At 26.4% G+C, this 16,184-nt stretch overlaps 5 protein-coding genes across 5 annotated transcripts; 3 read left to right on the top strand and 2 right to left on the bottom strand.

Moving 5' to 3' along the window:
* Positions 1 to 807: 807 nt before the first annotated feature.
* Positions 808 to 3,070, top strand: SMS1 (sphingomyelin synthase 1, putative; the record flags this gene model as incomplete). Its single annotated transcript, XM_029006045.1, has 4 exons — positions 808 to 1,114; positions 1,346 to 2,100; positions 2,508 to 2,633; positions 2,873 to 3,070. The coding sequence occupies 4 exons, from the start codon at positions 808 to 810 to the stop codon at positions 3,068 to 3,070; spliced, it is 1,386 nt and encodes a 461-aa protein (XP_028862573.1).
* A 1,372-nt stretch (positions 3,071 to 4,442) lies between these two features.
* Positions 4,443 to 5,636, top strand: SMS2 (sphingomyelin synthase 2, putative; the record flags this gene model as incomplete). The annotated part of the gene is made up of 1 exon (XM_029006043.1): positions 4,443 to 5,636. The coding sequence occupies one exon, from the start codon at positions 4,443 to 4,445 to the stop codon at positions 5,634 to 5,636; it is 1,194 nt and encodes a 397-aa protein (XP_028862572.1).
* A 1,122-nt stretch (positions 5,637 to 6,758) lies between these two features.
* Positions 6,759 to 7,946, top strand: PmUG01_11038400 (conserved Plasmodium protein, unknown function; the record flags this gene model as incomplete). The annotated part of the gene is made up of 1 exon (XM_029006042.1): positions 6,759 to 7,946. The coding sequence occupies one exon, from the start codon at positions 6,759 to 6,761 to the stop codon at positions 7,944 to 7,946; it is 1,188 nt and encodes a 395-aa protein (XP_028862571.1).
* Positions 7,947 to 8,206: 260 nt separating this feature from the next.
* Positions 8,207 to 12,391, bottom strand: PmUG01_11038300 (DNA polymerase 1, putative; the record flags this gene model as incomplete). Its single annotated transcript, XM_029006041.1, has 1 exon — positions 8,207 to 12,391. The coding sequence occupies one exon, from the start codon at positions 12,389 to 12,391 to the stop codon at positions 8,207 to 8,209; it is 4,185 nt and encodes a 1,394-aa protein (XP_028862570.1).
* Positions 12,392 to 14,192: 1,801 nt separating this feature from the next.
* PmUG01_11038200 (conserved Plasmodium protein, unknown function) lies at positions 14,193 to 15,437 on the bottom strand (the record flags this gene model as incomplete). Its single annotated transcript, XM_029006040.1, has 1 exon — positions 14,193 to 15,437. One exon carries the CDS (start codon positions 15,435 to 15,437, stop codon positions 14,193 to 14,195), a length of 1,245 nt encoding a protein of 414 aa, XP_028862569.1.
* Positions 15,438 to 16,184: the final 747 nt, after the last annotated feature.

Below are 16,184 nucleotides of genomic sequence, written 5' to 3'. Positions count from 1 at the left end.
TATTTTTTTTATTTTCCATTTTGCTTTTTCTTTTTTCCTTTTTTTTTTTTTTTTTTTATTTCTTTTTGTTTTTTTTTCCTACCTTTATATTTAAAAAAAAAGACTATTCAAGTCCATATTAATGATGTAATTAAGGTTAGAATTAACAATTATGTATAAATATATATATATATTTAATTTGAATGTAATTCTTTTTTTTTTTTCTTTTTTTTTCCAAAATTAGAATTTTTTTTTTGTAGTATTAATTTTTAAAGGGCAACTTCAACATTTCTATGTGTGCACATTTTTTTATACATACATTTTCATAATCCAATCTTAACATAAACATTTGGTTGATGTAAAATGTGTGCAACAAAAGTTTAATAAGGATTATAAAATTGCAATTTGTTCTCTCTTTTTTATTTTATTATTTTCTTTTTTTCTTCTTCATATCTTATGTCGTTCAATTTTTTTCACCATTTTTTGTTTTTGTTTTTATTTTTTTGCCTCTCCTTTTTATGTTATTTTATTTTATTGCTTCGCTTTTTTTGTTTTTTTTTTTCGGCCTCACTTTTTTTGTTCTGATTTTTTTTTTTTTTTTGTCTCTCTCTTTCTCCCCCCTTTTTTACTTCTTTTATCGAATTTTTTTTTATATTTTTTTTTTTTTTTTTCTTCTAACTTTTTTCTTTCTTATTTTTTACATCCGTTGGCTATTCTCTGTTCCTATATTTGAAACACTCTTTCTTCAGTACGAGTTTTTTTTTTTTTTTTTTTTTTTTACAATATGAAGATAACATAAAAGGGAATTTGAAAAAAAAAAAAAAAAAAATGACAGATAGAAATAAAAATTTACGCTCTCCATTTAGTAACAGAACATCAAATAATAAAACAGAGAAAACATCTAACATTGGAGAAAATGATACAAACATACCAAAAAGCGAAAATATCGATTTTTCAATTGAAGTAAAAAATTCCTTTAATAAGGATAAAGTTAACAACCATAAGTCAAACATTCATGATGTAAATGATGAGGACTGCAAGCGCATTGCTTCGTTTACAGATAAAGGAGAGAAAATAAAAGATCGTCTGTATACCTCATCTGATATAGAAGATGATGATCTAATAGATAATTTGGGTAATTAAAAGACATTGAAAAAAAGAGAGCAAAAATATACATGTATTTATTTTTTCGTACATGTGCTCATGAAAAAGTGAAGGAGTAGTGTGTTCTTTTGCTATAGCATATAAGGAACGTTCGATCTTGAAATTAAAGGAAAAATGCATCCCCACGTACATACATCAGTACATAAACACATGCATACACGCGTACATACACTTTCCCACCTTTTAGACGACTATTTCTCAGGGAGTAATGACAACATAGGAATGAAACAAGTGAAAAACTCATCAGCAAGAAAAAGAATATATAGAGTTTTTTATATTCGTTTATTTTATGCACTATTATTAGGTATATTTGGAGTACTAATGCAATGCTATTTTATAATACTAAGTGACAGTAATTATACAATGGGAGATGCACCCTTAAAAGATAGAATTCATGAAATATTTAATGAGTTACCTCCTTACTTGAATACAAGAACTATTAATGGATGCATTTTATTTCTTTTAATTTTTACTCTGATAAGGTTTGGATTGTTTTTTCCCTTTTTATTATCAGTAACTATGTTTACTAGATTGACATTGATGTTATCTTGTTTTTATTGTGTAAGATCTATATTTATATATGTTACCACTTTACCTTGCCCTATATCTACATGTCAACCATTAAGGAATAAAAGCTTATTTGAAAATTTACACGCAGCATATCTAATAATTACATCACAAGTATATGAGTGTACTGATTTAGTAATTTCTGGGCATACGGCTTTTACAACTATATTGAAATACTTTTGGTTTTTTTATGATAAAAATGTTTATATAAAAGTGGTTATATTCTTTTATTGTTTATGTATATATGCTGTAATAACAATATCGAGATTTCATTACACAGTGGATGTATTAATGGGGTATGTATTCGGAGCATCCTTCTTTCTCGTATATCATTGGATACTCGACATTGCCGCCAAACGGTATGCCATACATAGATCCTTTTATGCTAAGGTATTATTAACACAGGAAAATAAATGAGGAAATTTTGAGGTCCAGACACATACACACAAAAAAATAAAATAAAACTGAAAATAAAAATGAAAATAACAATAATAATAAAAATGAAAATAACAATAATAATAAAAATGAAAATAACAATAATAATAATAATAATAATAATAACGATTGTGATAAAAATGAAAAGAACAATAATAATAATAATAATAATAATAACGATTATGATAATGAAAAGTTTTATTTAAATGCATTGGGAGAGATAAAAACGCACCATAAAGAAATAAAATTTAAGTTATTTAAACATCCTTTGCATGATTCATATATGCCTCATTTGTCTTATACTTATAGTAATATTTTCCCTTCATTTTGTCGCCCTCATTTTACTTTTTTTTTTTTTCCAGAATTCTGGGTATTTAGGATCTTTTACTGATAGATGTAAGTTGCATAATTTGTTCATCTGGTTAATCGGAAATTTAGAGGCACTTGACCACAGATTAAACGTCGCGGTCTCGTATGATAAAGAATGGGTAAGTCTGCAAAGTATATATCTATGTATATATAAGTACATAAATACATACATATATATCTGTGTATGAGCATGCGCGAAGATAAGCATTTATACTCATATATATGTACAAAGAAATATAGATGTATATATGAGCGCATAAATTTTTCCCGTGAGAACGCATTTGCCGCTTGTTAGCATTATGTAAGAATGTTAAGATAAAAACATGTGCAACCTATTTATCTAAATTTTTTTCTTCAGAGCTCTTTTTGTCCATGCAAACCAGTGAATTCAAAAAGTCTAATAATTCGAAAAAAATCTGTGAACAATGAAGAATACTACGATTTTAGCGAACATTTTTATCATTCATATGCAGGAAACGGGACCATTAGTTTATCAACCATAAAATATATACTACATAAAATTAAATGCAATCGCGGAATAAGAAATAAGAATTAATTTGTGAAGCCACTTATGTATATATATTACTATGCAGACGCTTATATATTACTATATATGCGCATATATACTTGTACATGTATGCATATATATTTCTACATATACGCATATATATTACTATATTTACGTATATATATTATTGCTTATATATATATGTATCAATGCAAGCTTGTCAATTTATTTGTCATTTTTTCAAAACAATTCATAAAATGTAATTAATTTTTTTTTTTTTTTTTATTTTAAACGCTTTCTCACAATGAAAGAAGACAAAAAAGTTTGTTGAGATGATTAATAATTAATATCATGTTTGATGTATTTTAAAATTAATATTCGATGTTTCATATAATTTTTTCTTTTATTTTGTTTTTCATATTTGGTCATTATAGTTAATATATATTCATACAATTATGTGTTCGAATATATATATACTCATACATTCTTAATGTATATATATACTTCCTTTTTGATTTATTTGACATTTTTATGAATTTCTTTTAAATTAAACCCTTTTTAATTTTCATTTTAAATGTTTACATTACAAAATATGCTTGTCTAAATAAAACATGTCGTTAATGTTATCATATAAATGTTTACGTATATATGTACATATAATAACCTAATTTTTTATAGGCTTATTATGAAGCATTAATCTATGCATTTCCTTTCGATTTACACAATTTTTTGCCTCTTCTATTTTGTTAAAATATAAGACTTCAAAAACGTTACATATATATATATATATATATATATATGTATTTTTTTTTTTTTTTTTGCATGGGCTAACTTTTTGTATATGTGTATTACACATAAAAATATAAATTTATAAATGTGTAATATGTAAATACGCACATACGTATATACACACATGTATACATACACCTGTATATATACAAATATACCCCTAAAAAAAAATATATATATATACATACGCACATATATATATATATATATATATATATATATATACGTATATAAGTATAAACATATGTATATATAAACAAAAACAAAAAAGCAAACTTCAGCTCTACAGGGCTTGTTTTTTGTATATACCAAAAATATGAACTGTTCGGAAACAAAATTGTAAAATTTGTAGTACATATAATAAGGCATGCATACGTAATACTGCTTAAGGAATGATTTAATTATAAGCTTTCTTTTTTTTTTTTTTTTTTGTCATTTTTTTGTCATTTTTTTGTCATTTTTTTTCTTCTTTTTTACTTCTTTTTTTTTTCCTCTTTTGTTCTTCCCAAGTAAATAAATTATCGAATAATTGAAAAAAAAAAAAAAATAAAATAAGCAAAAGGACTAAGGGAAAAAGACAAACGAGCGAAAGCACAAAAGGGAAAAATTTTTGTAATGAAGAAAAGCCAAAATGGACATTGACAAATTAGACAAAAATTATGATTTTGCGTCAACAGAAAATGAAGATAGCAAAGATTACACTAGAACAAATAATTATCAAATAAATATTGAGCGGAAGACGAGTAACATATCTATATTACTAAAAGAAACAATATATGACAAAAAGGAGTTAACTGAATGGAAATTGTTTAAGATATTACTTATGAAATTAATGTTCGCATTAATATTTTTATTGATTTCATTGATTATACAAGGTTTTTTAATGATATATAGTGACTCGTACTATAAAAGATACACAAAACCGCTAAGCGATCGAATACACAGTTTTTTTGAAGAACCACCAACATGGGTTTCCTATAATTTGTCAAATAATTTAATAGCTGTGTTAACACTAGCATTTCTTCAATTAATTTTATTTAACAGTATATATCTATCCTTAGCTATTGTTTGTCGATTTTTATATATGCTTGGCTTTTTTTATATTTTAAGGGGCATACTTATATATGTCACTTCTTTACCTGCAACGTTAGAGACATGTTTGCCTGTAGAAAAAGGGAATTTAGCATTTAATTTATTACAAATAATTAAAATAAATATGAATTTAGTTTATGTATGTTCAGATTTAATTATATCTGGTCATTCATTTTCAACAACGATATTTTTATTGTTTTCTCTTTGTTATATGAACAATATCCTATTAAAAATAATTATATCTTTTTTTTGTTGCGTTATTTATGCATTCATAATTATTGGGTTTATACATTATACATCTGATGTATTGTTAGGATTCCTTTTTGCCATTTTTATTTTTACCTTTTATCATATAATGCTTGATTTGTCTTCCCATTATTATTTATTTTCCGAAATATTTGAAGTTAAAATTATTTCAAATAAAAAAAATTCTCAGGCAAAACCATTTTTTTTAAGATTTTTTTATACCAGAATTTTTTTGAAAATTATACCCTTTTTGGAAGGATTAAATTATACATTAGATTATGCAATAAACAAAAAAACTGACAAGTCTACTTTTTGTAATTGTGAAAATAATTATAACAGTGATGAACCCTTATGTTCTTTTCGAAAATCATATAAAGAAAATAAAATATCTCTCCATTGTTCGGATCATATATTTCATGCATATGCTGGAGATGGCAACATTAATTTTTTATTATTCAAATTTTTAAGAAATGTTAAAAGGGAATAGTCTTTTTTTTTTTTTTTTTTTTTTTTTTTTGTACGTGCTTTTATATTTAAATATATTCTGTATGTTCGTAGGGTGTATACATATGTATATATGGCCCATGTGCTATAAACTTTTCATTTACTCATATTAATTCCATTTGTCTCATATTTTTATTGTGTATCTTTGTTTTTACATAAATCAGAAGCTCTTTTTAATTTATCATTTTTTGTTTGCTTCAAAGAGGGATACTTGTTTGTGTATATGTAAGTACAAGCTTATATATATATACATATATATATATTTACATATATGTTGTATGTATAATAAAATTTTAAAAAATTTTAGTAAATGACAAAAAAAAAAAAAAAAAAATAAAAAATAACATTAAATTAACATTTTAATTTTTTTTTTTTTTTTAATAAGCAAATTGTTGTTCTATAATGCAATGAATATTTTAAAAAACCCATTTTTTTATAAATTATAAGAGTAGTCATTTTTCCATCAGAACTTCAACTGTTTATGGGAATTTCTTTTTTCATTTAAATTGGCATGCATATACTAAAAAAAAATAAAATTCTTTCAAAGTTATTGGAAAATGGGAATGTTTAAATGTTGACTAAGTGATAAATATATAAGTACATAACTTTGTATGCCCACATTAATATATGCATTTATGTATGTCTGTCTGTATTAGCATGTCTGCTCTTTTCGCCCGTCCTTGAGAATTCGGAACAAATGATGATTTAAAATCCCAAGAACATAGATTAACTAGTATGACGTAAAAGGCAACGTCAAATGGATAAGGATGCAAAAATGTATACATATGTATTAATGTAAAATGTATATATATGCATTGAAACAGGTAAAATTATTATACATATGATTGAACTACCCATGGGTACAAATTACCAATTTAAAATGAGGGCATAGCAGACTGAAATATTGTGAGATTCCCAACACTATGCGTGTTGTATTTTTATTTTTATTTCGTTATTTTATTTCATTATTTTATTTTGTTATTTTATTTCGTTATTTTATTTCATTATTTTATTTCATTATTTTATTTCATTATTTTATTTTTTATTTTATTTCAATATTTTATTTTTTATTTTATTTTATTTTTGGTAAGATCATAGGTAAGAAATGGAAAATGATAATACAAACGCAAGTTTTTCATTCGATATGCTTGATATTATGATGATTAGCAACAATGATGGATGTGCAAAAAGAGATGAGAAAATAATTTGGAGGAATAATGATAAAAATGATGAAAGAATAAATCAGAGGGATAATATAAAGAAAAATACATTAGATGAAATAGAGGATAGAACACCTTTCTTCGTTTCACAAGATAATAATGAAATACCGAGTAGAAGAAGACAAAAGAGCAAAACTCCTAATATGAAAAAAATACGAAAAAACAAGGCAATAAATGAATCTAAAAAGAATGATGATATGTTGTTTCTTGAGGACATATTTAATGATAACAAAAGAGATAAATTGCACAAACGGGAAAAAAAGAAAAAGAGAAAAGCTGAAAGTGTTTCTAATAGTAATATATCCATAAATAGTTATTTGGACATTTTCCCATCTCCAGAAGATCTAAATGAGGCGCTGCTACCAAATGAATTGACAGACAGTAGTATTTCAAAAAAAAAAAAGACCTTAAAACATAGTGGACTGGTAAATGATACAAAGGAGTTGAGTTCACATGTTAGTATTGAGAACACAGAAAATAGTACAAATTGTAATAATATCTATTTAAACAAAGTTAATGTTAATGAAAATATTAATTTTATTCATACTGATAATATTGATGAGAAATTAGCCAAAATAAATGATAATGATGAAGATTTATTAGTGGCATTTGGTATGGAATGTCCAAATTGCAAATATTACCTAAAGGAGCTGACAAGAAGAAACTACATGAACTTTTGCTCCTTAAGTGAATATATAAATGAAGGGGAGAAGGACCTTCTTTTATTGAAGCATAAAAAGATTGAAGAGTTGGAAAATAGGAATAAATTACTATTACAGAAAATGGAAAAATTAAAAAATGAAAATAAATTTTTAAATAGGAAACTAAAAAAATTTACGTCGAGCTTAAATGAATTGAACTCCAATTTTAGTAAGTTAATGGAAGAAAATAAATTATTAAAAGACACAAACAACGACTTAAATAAGAAGTTAGAAGTAGATAACTCATTAAATTATACATTCAAAAATAAAGGCAATCAAAAGAGAGCATCTTCCCCTTATGAAAAGGAAAATTTATTACAAAACGATTTTGAAAATTCCATAGATAATGAACTATTTAACGAGTTTTATTAAAAAAAAAAAATAAAAAAATGAACAAATAAATAAATAAACAATATTAAATAATAAATAATAAAATAAAGGGGTAATAGTATGTGCGCGCCGTATGTATATACATACCTATGTATACATACACTCGCATTTGCACATGCACATTTTGACATGCTTCATATAAGCTATAAAAACAAAGGAGATGCTTCTAATAAAAGGGAAAACACACCAGTACTTGAGTAAACATGTCGTTTGCAGAATTAGAGTATTGTATGTTAGATCTGTTAGGAGGACTGCTTGTAGTAACGGCCAGTTTCCACTTTAACTGGTAAGGTAAAGTTAAATTTTCGAAAGACTGTGTTCATATTATTTGACGAATTATAGAATTCCACATTAGAATCACTGGGAGTCATTTTATAATTATGATTATTTATTATTTTAAAATTTTCTATGTATGTTTGTATGGAAATATTATCATGCATATAATCAAATAGTAGCATTAGTCTATCAGTTGTATTAGTATAATGAATTAAGTTATAAAAAGAATTTTCTAAAACAGGTTTTAATAGTTGTATAATAAAATTACTGGATGTCTGTTCAGTTTCTAATAATAATTCATCATGAACTTGCAATATTAATTTTGCTGTTTTTAGATGTTTTTCATTTTGAGTAATTAATAAAGGGTCAATATTATTAATTTTTAATAACCTTCTATTTTTATAAATATTATGATATAAAATAGAAAAACAAGATAATAAAGAAAATTTCATAATATCTGCTGCACATCCTTGAATTGGTGTGTTCATACTAATTCTAAATTTATTTTTTAAAGTTGGAGGTATAACTCTTTTTCTTCCAATTAATGTATAAACGCAATTCATATTTTTAACTAATACCTTTTGCATTTGCAGAAATTTATATACATTGGGAAAATAATTAAAAAAACTATCAATTAAGTTACTAGCTAAATTATCACTTATTAATAAACTTTTAGCTAACCCATTTTCGGTTTGACCATATAATATTCCATAAATTACTGTTTTTGTCATCCTCCTTAATTCGCTAGTTACTTCATTTGTATTGAATAGTACTTTAGCTGTTTCGACAAAAACATCACTATAATTTAGCAGCTTCAATAGGTGCAAATCAAAACTTAGATAAGCCATAACAAACAATTCCATTTGTTTATAGTCAAAAGTAATCAAATTTTGTTTTTCGTAAATTTGTGCATGGTTCATCGTTAATGGGTTTCCTCTTTCATTTGCTTCTTCATTTTCATGTGCATTGTGCCTTTCGCTTAATGTTTTGGAACCTTCCTGGTGCAGTTGTCCACGTGTTCCTCCGTTTATTCCATCCCTGCTCATCCGGTTACTACTCCTCTCTTCCTTGCTCATCATGTGTCCATCTATCCCGTTTCCACTCATTCCCCCCTCTCCCTGTAACGATATAGCACAGCGAAATCTCGAATGAATGTTCTGCAGGTTGGGTTGATCACAAGATAACCTACCAGTTGATGCACCTATCTGATTGAAATTGCAGTGAATCTTGTTCGTATTTTTTTGTATATATTTCGGCAAATTTTCAATATAATTCTGAAATAATTTTTTGGACTCTCTATACAATTTTACATTATTAATAATTTTTTTAATTTTTTCTTTTTTATTTTTTTCTATGTACATATTTTTTTCTATTTCATCTACAATAAGTTTCAACATTTTATTATTTGTTTGAAGGGTTTTATTTCTTTTCATTTCGTTTATCGTATTATTAAGACTAGACATTTTTATTTTCCCGACCATGCTACTGTTCAGATTAGCATATTCACTGCTTATGACGTTGTTCACCGGGTTTCTATTTTTATATGTTTCCTTAGCCCCATGGTAAAAATCATTCTTATCATTATTAGAGGAATTCAGAGCTTTACCTTCACTCAAAAATTTACTTTCACTCAAAGATTTACTTTCACTCAAAGATTTACTTTCACTCAAAGATTTACTATCCTGGTCAACGTTATCTACATTTTCATTATCGTAGTATTCGTTACCTCCTTCACTTTTCACTTGTTCACGTTGCACAAGCTCACCAGTTGTAATTACTTCTTCCATGCCGACTCTTTGACTATTAGAGACAAGATTAAGCAAATGTTTGTATATTAACGAAGAAACCTGCTTAGACGAATTCAAGTTTACGTTGCACTCACATAATTCTTCTATTTCGTTTTTATATATCTGTGGATTTTCGGAATTTTTTTGAATTTCAATTATTTTTCTCTGGTTTAAAAAAATTCCACTTTTCTCAATCTCACTAATACACAGTATTAACGATTGTTCTATTTTTATATAAATGTTTAACAAATTTTTATTCACTTCAAATTTGCTTATTAAATAATTGAACATATCAATCAGACAACAATTTCGTGTAATGCAATAGCATATCATGTCCTCTTTGGTTATATCTTGTATACTTCTTTTATTTCTGAATGCAATCTTTTTAATGTTCTTTAAGTCTTCCACATGCACTGGCGTAAAGCTCAAGCGATTCTCTTTTTCTTTACTCGGCTTATTCTTCTTTGCGCATTTAACCAAGGAGGAGGTTTTACCTGTTTCTTCTACGATTGCACCTGAAGCTGCAACTCCTCCTACGGCTGTTTCCACTTCTGCTTTTACGTCTGCTTCCATATCTGCTTCTACTTCTACACCTACCTCCTTAGCGCCATTGCATTTATTGTTGTTACTCCATTCTGTGTACTGTTTCACCCTTACTTTATCACTTCTTTTATTGCTACGTTCTCTATTCCCCTTTCTGCTTTTCTCTTCCTTCATTTTTTGATATTTCCCCCAACCAAAAATTCCATATTTTCCTGAAAGGACGTCCGAAAATTCTGGAGGCATTGTTGAAAAGTAAGAAAAATATTGTCGTACACTTCTTGTGAATTCGTTCGTGGCATATGTCGTTTCGTTTACTCTGTCATGCACTTTCTCATTTAATTCGTTACTCACTTTATAATTTATTTCGTCATTCACTTTCTGATTTACTTGTTCATGCATTCTTCCGGTTAAATATGCACTAAACACATTTTGTAATTTTTCTCCTCTTTGAACTAATTGCAGTAGTGGGCTTACAATATAAATATCAAATACGTTACTAATGATTGGTAGTTCAACATTTAAAATTTTAAATACGTGTACTAGCGTTTTGTAATCGTACATAACGTATAAGAACGGCTGAATAGTATCATGAGAATTTTCCTCTTGTTCCCCCGTATTTGCAAAATTTGCATGCATGCACTCACTTAGCTTTTGAATCAGTTTTTCATTGTTTTTCAGCTCGTTCAGGTTAACAGTAAAGAAAAAGATGCGCTCTCTCTTACACTCATAGATGTAGTTCGGACTATAATTTTTGCTAAAATTATATTCATCATTTGGGTTTTCCCTATTACTCTTTTGAGAAATTTTCATATCTTCTATTTTACTATAAGCTCCATTTACATCCTTTTTAATGGAATAATTTATTACATAATTACTTACCATGTCCTCTTTTTTTCTTTTTTTTTTTTTTGATATATTTTTTCTACTACTGCTTATTATGTCTTCATTAGAGTTGATTCCTTGTAGGTTACTTGTTACATAGGTTTGTTTTTTACAATCTTTTTTTTTCATTTTACTCATCATCATTTGTATACCTCTACCTGTATTGACTTTGTCAGTCGTTGTCTCACCAATGATAAATGTTGTATCTCTTGCGTTAAGATATGCACGTCTTTGTTGGTTGCTTGGGCACATGGACTTCCCATTCTGCCGCTTGTCATAGGTAGTTGTCTTCTGATTATGATCATCGTTCGTTCGTTCAGCATTTGATCGTTCATCGTTCGTTCGTTCAGCATCTGTTCGTTCATCGTTCGCTGGCTCATCTTTCTTTAATTTATCATTCGTTAGTTCATCATCAATTCGTTCCCCCTTACTCCATTCCGCCTTTTTGTTTATATTTCCCAAAATTTTAGAAAACTTGTAGTTATCAAACTGTTCTAATATACCCCAAAGATTTGCATCTCCATCAGGCACAACCACATGAATTGTTAAGTTTGTAGGTAAAGAAAAACACTTAGACTTGTACTTGTCTTGGTTAATTTCAGGAAACCAACTTAAATAAATTTTTATAAACCTTTTCCATTTATCCAGTGTAATATTACATTCACTACTATCTAATACAACTAAATCGTTATTATTGATACATGTATTTAATGTGTTATTATATTTATATTTTGATAAGATCGCAAGCAAGGAATGTAACGCTTTTATTTCTTCAGATATGTCCTTTTTCTCATTTAACATATGAAACAAATAATTGTAATTTATGGAATGATAATAATAATTATTCCTGTTTTTACTTATATAACTATTATTCTGAACACTCCTACAATTCAATCTCAAAATCTTAGTGTTCTTTATTAAAATGGGAAATAATTTCATTTTCTCATTTTAAACCAGGTATTTTCGATAATATTTACCAAAATGGGATACTAACTAGGAAGATGCCTTTTCTTTTTTTCTTTTTTCTTCTTTCTTTTTTTTTTTTTTTTTCCCCCGTTATCGACAAAATTTAGCATTCTTTGTATTCTTGTGCATTTTTGCTTCGTTTATATTTTACATATATTACATTTTGCACATTTTTTTATACATTGTTTAATTTCGTACATGTTTGCAATTATTCGTTAGTAGGACATTGTGTTACTATTTTATTCCATGCATCAAGTGTACAAGATGTTTAAGCTCTAATAATTTTTAACTGTTTTTCCGGAAATAGCCTTGTTCATACTTTTTCTGTTCCGAATTTGATAAAGCTACCACGGAGCGAGCAAGAAAGGGAAAAAAAAAAAAAAAAAAAAAAAAAAAAAAAAAAAGAAAAAGAAAAAAAAAAAAGAAAAAAAAAAAAAAAAAGAAGAAAAAGAAGAAAAAAAAAAAAGAAAAAAAAGAAGAAAAAAGAAAAAGAAAAAAAAGAAGAAAAAAGAAAAAGAAAAAAAAGAAGAAAAAATAAAAAAGAAACAATTTATCAAAAGCTCTACACTATATATCTAAACCAGCTGGAAATAAAATTCGCAAAAAACTAGTTGATACAAGCGAATGAATATTTTTATCAATTTATGTAAAATAATTTTGCAAAGGTTGTAATCATCACTGGTTTTCCTTTAGCTGCTGTAGGGGAACATGCGAATATCATAACCTGTTAAACATCATGTTAATCGCCATGTTATACAGTATATTAAATATCACCCATTCGTTTTTCCAGCATTTTATGTATGTCTTCGATGGATTCGTTTAGTAGAGATTGTTATCATTGTATTTCTGTCAACGTGCACACATATATAAAGATGGGCGTGCATGAATATAAGCCCACATATATGTAGGTATCATACATATATATGCGCCTTATATGGGTACGCATATCCATACTTTTTACCTTTTTCTCTCGTATATTTTGTTCTTTGCATATGTGTCCTTTCACTTAGGACATTTTATTACATATTAATTAGGAACAAAAAAAAGTTTACTTTAAACAAATGAGACATTCAAAATTGAAATTTTTTTATTCGTATTATATTTTAAGGGCCTCTGATATAAGCTTTTAATAACATGCAAATAGAATAGTAAAATAGGATAATATATTAAAAATGAAAATTTAAAAAATGAAAAAAAAAAAAAAAAAAGCAGCCTCCGCGGGTTACATACGTATAAAAACATATATATACATATATACACATATATACACATATATACACATGTATGCACATACATACACATGCGCATATATGTATGTACAAGCGTAACTTGAAAACAAAATTTCGTTTTATCGAAACATGATTTTAAAAAGAAAAAAATACTGAAAAAATTATAAATTTGAAGGGACCACAAACTTGACAGAGTTACAAATTTGACGGACTACAAATTTGAGAAGATTAAAAAATGGGAGATAAAAAAATAATGATATAGCAAAAAATGAAAAAAGGAATTGTGTAATTAATAAACGAAAACATAGCACGACAAACAATTTTGGTGTTCAAAAAATATAAAAAAAAGGCTACAAACAAGACAATGTCAAATGGGTGGTATATATCAATGGAATGGTACGTTATATGTATATATATATGCATGTACATATTATACATATATAACGTAATACCTTGTACCCACGGATTAACGAAAACATATGGAATGAGATAAAAACAGACACAATGTTATTACATGTAACAGAGGTGCAAAAATTATGTTACTGTTATAACTCTATGTTCCTTTTCGGAAAATAAAAAACAGAAACTAAGTCGTCAAAGAATGAGGAAAACAACCCTTTATTGGTATTGTTAGCATTTTTATTATTATTATTATTAGAATCCTCTTCATGGTCTTCACTATCCTCAACGGCCTTTTTTATATCATCAGCTAATACTGCGCTTAATGTTTGGGTTGTGTTATAATATTCCTTATCAAAAAAATTCGTTAATTTTTCCTTTGAGTCAGATAAGTGTTCTTTAAATTCTACATATTTTTGCACTATTTTCCTTGGGTTTTGTGAGAGAACATTAACTAAAGCAAAATTTTTAGACATACTGTAAAATGATGTAGGAGATGATTTACTACTATCATCAAAGCTATCATATTCATTATACTGTTTATTATTATTCTTACTGTTTCTTCCTGATCTTCCTTTTTCATAGTTTTCGGTGTTTTGATGATTACTGTTACTACTGTTGTTGTAATGATCATTTTCGTTATATCCATCCCCCTCGTTGTGACCGTTTGTTAGATATTCATCTCCACCCCTATGTGCTTCTAATAGTTCATAATCTAAATCTTCATCAATGTCTAAATTCTTTGTTTCTTCAATGTCTTTACTGTTTTTTTTAATACACTTTTCTCCATGAATTGATTTAAAACATGTTTTACTATAAAAAGGACTATTTTGTAAAAGCTCATCTTTTTTTTTCAAAAAATTGGTTTCTTCCTTTACATAATTAAAATAACTATCATAATTTTTAATTATTTTGTTACTATTATTATTATTGTTTAATATATTTACTCTAATATCTTTTAAGTTAAAATATCTATTGTTAAATTCAATTAACAAATCATCTATATCGTTTATATTTCTATTTTTATTACCAAGTGACAAAAAATTCTTGTTGTCATTTACTGATAACACTTTATCATTGATCATAGGAAAAAGATTTTGAATATCTTTTAAATCTTCTTCACTTAATGTATTCTTTAGTATTTCTTGTAGTGAATATAACTGAGCTTTTTTGTCTTCTATTCTTTGTTTTCTATATAATTGGCAACATTCATTTTTGTTAAAATTGTTTGTATACTTAAATATATAACAGTTATAAAATATGGGCTCCTTAAAAATGTTCATGTAATGACACCTATGATAACTATTGTTTTCATCATCATAGCTGATATTCAAACAGCTTATTTTAAAAAAATTAAAAATTAATAAAATGAGTATCGTTGCCACTGTCATACTTTCCTCATTTGCCATTTATACAAAGAAAAAAAAAAAAAAATTAAAAGAAAAAAAATTAAATTATATACAATGATGCTGAATTAAATGAAGCTGAATTAAAAGCGGTGGAATTAAATGAAAAAAAATGATATAAAACATAGCAATGGGAAAAGAAGAGGAGGAAAAACAAAATCTACAAACGTTATGTTATGTGTAACAAAATGTACATACATTTGTATATATCACAAATGCATATGAACAAACGTAAAGGTGTACATGTTCCTCAAACATTTGTGGCAGTAATGAAACTATTACGATGAAAAATATAGAAACTGTTCTTTTTTTTTTTTTTTTTTCTCTAACAGCCACGAAAAAGGGGAAAAAAAATTACATATACGTTGTACGTATATATATACATATGTATGTACATATATCTGTGTATATTTCATTATATACATATATGCATGAATGTAAACACACACATATGTTTATATATGTACACAGAAATAGTAAAAACAGTTGTACATTTATCTATGAAGTCAAAAGTTTCAATTTTTTTTTTTTTCTCAAACAATTTTACAATCAAAAGAGCTGTACACAACTAAAACTTGGACATGTTCACAAAAAAAAAAAAAAAAAAAGGGATTATAATAAAATAATTATATACACAGTATATCATTAGCAGGAAAGGTATATATATATATATATATATATATATATATAATTTATTGACGGCTAAAAATTGTAGGTGCATGCGTAACGAAA

The sequence above is a fragment of the Plasmodium malariae genome (genome assembly GCF_900090045.1).
Source record: "Plasmodium malariae genome assembly, chromosome: 11".
NCBI classification, from domain to species: domain Eukaryota; phylum Apicomplexa; class Aconoidasida; order Haemosporida; family Plasmodiidae; genus Plasmodium; species Plasmodium malariae.
This window is presented reverse-complemented; position numbering and strand designations above follow the sequence as displayed.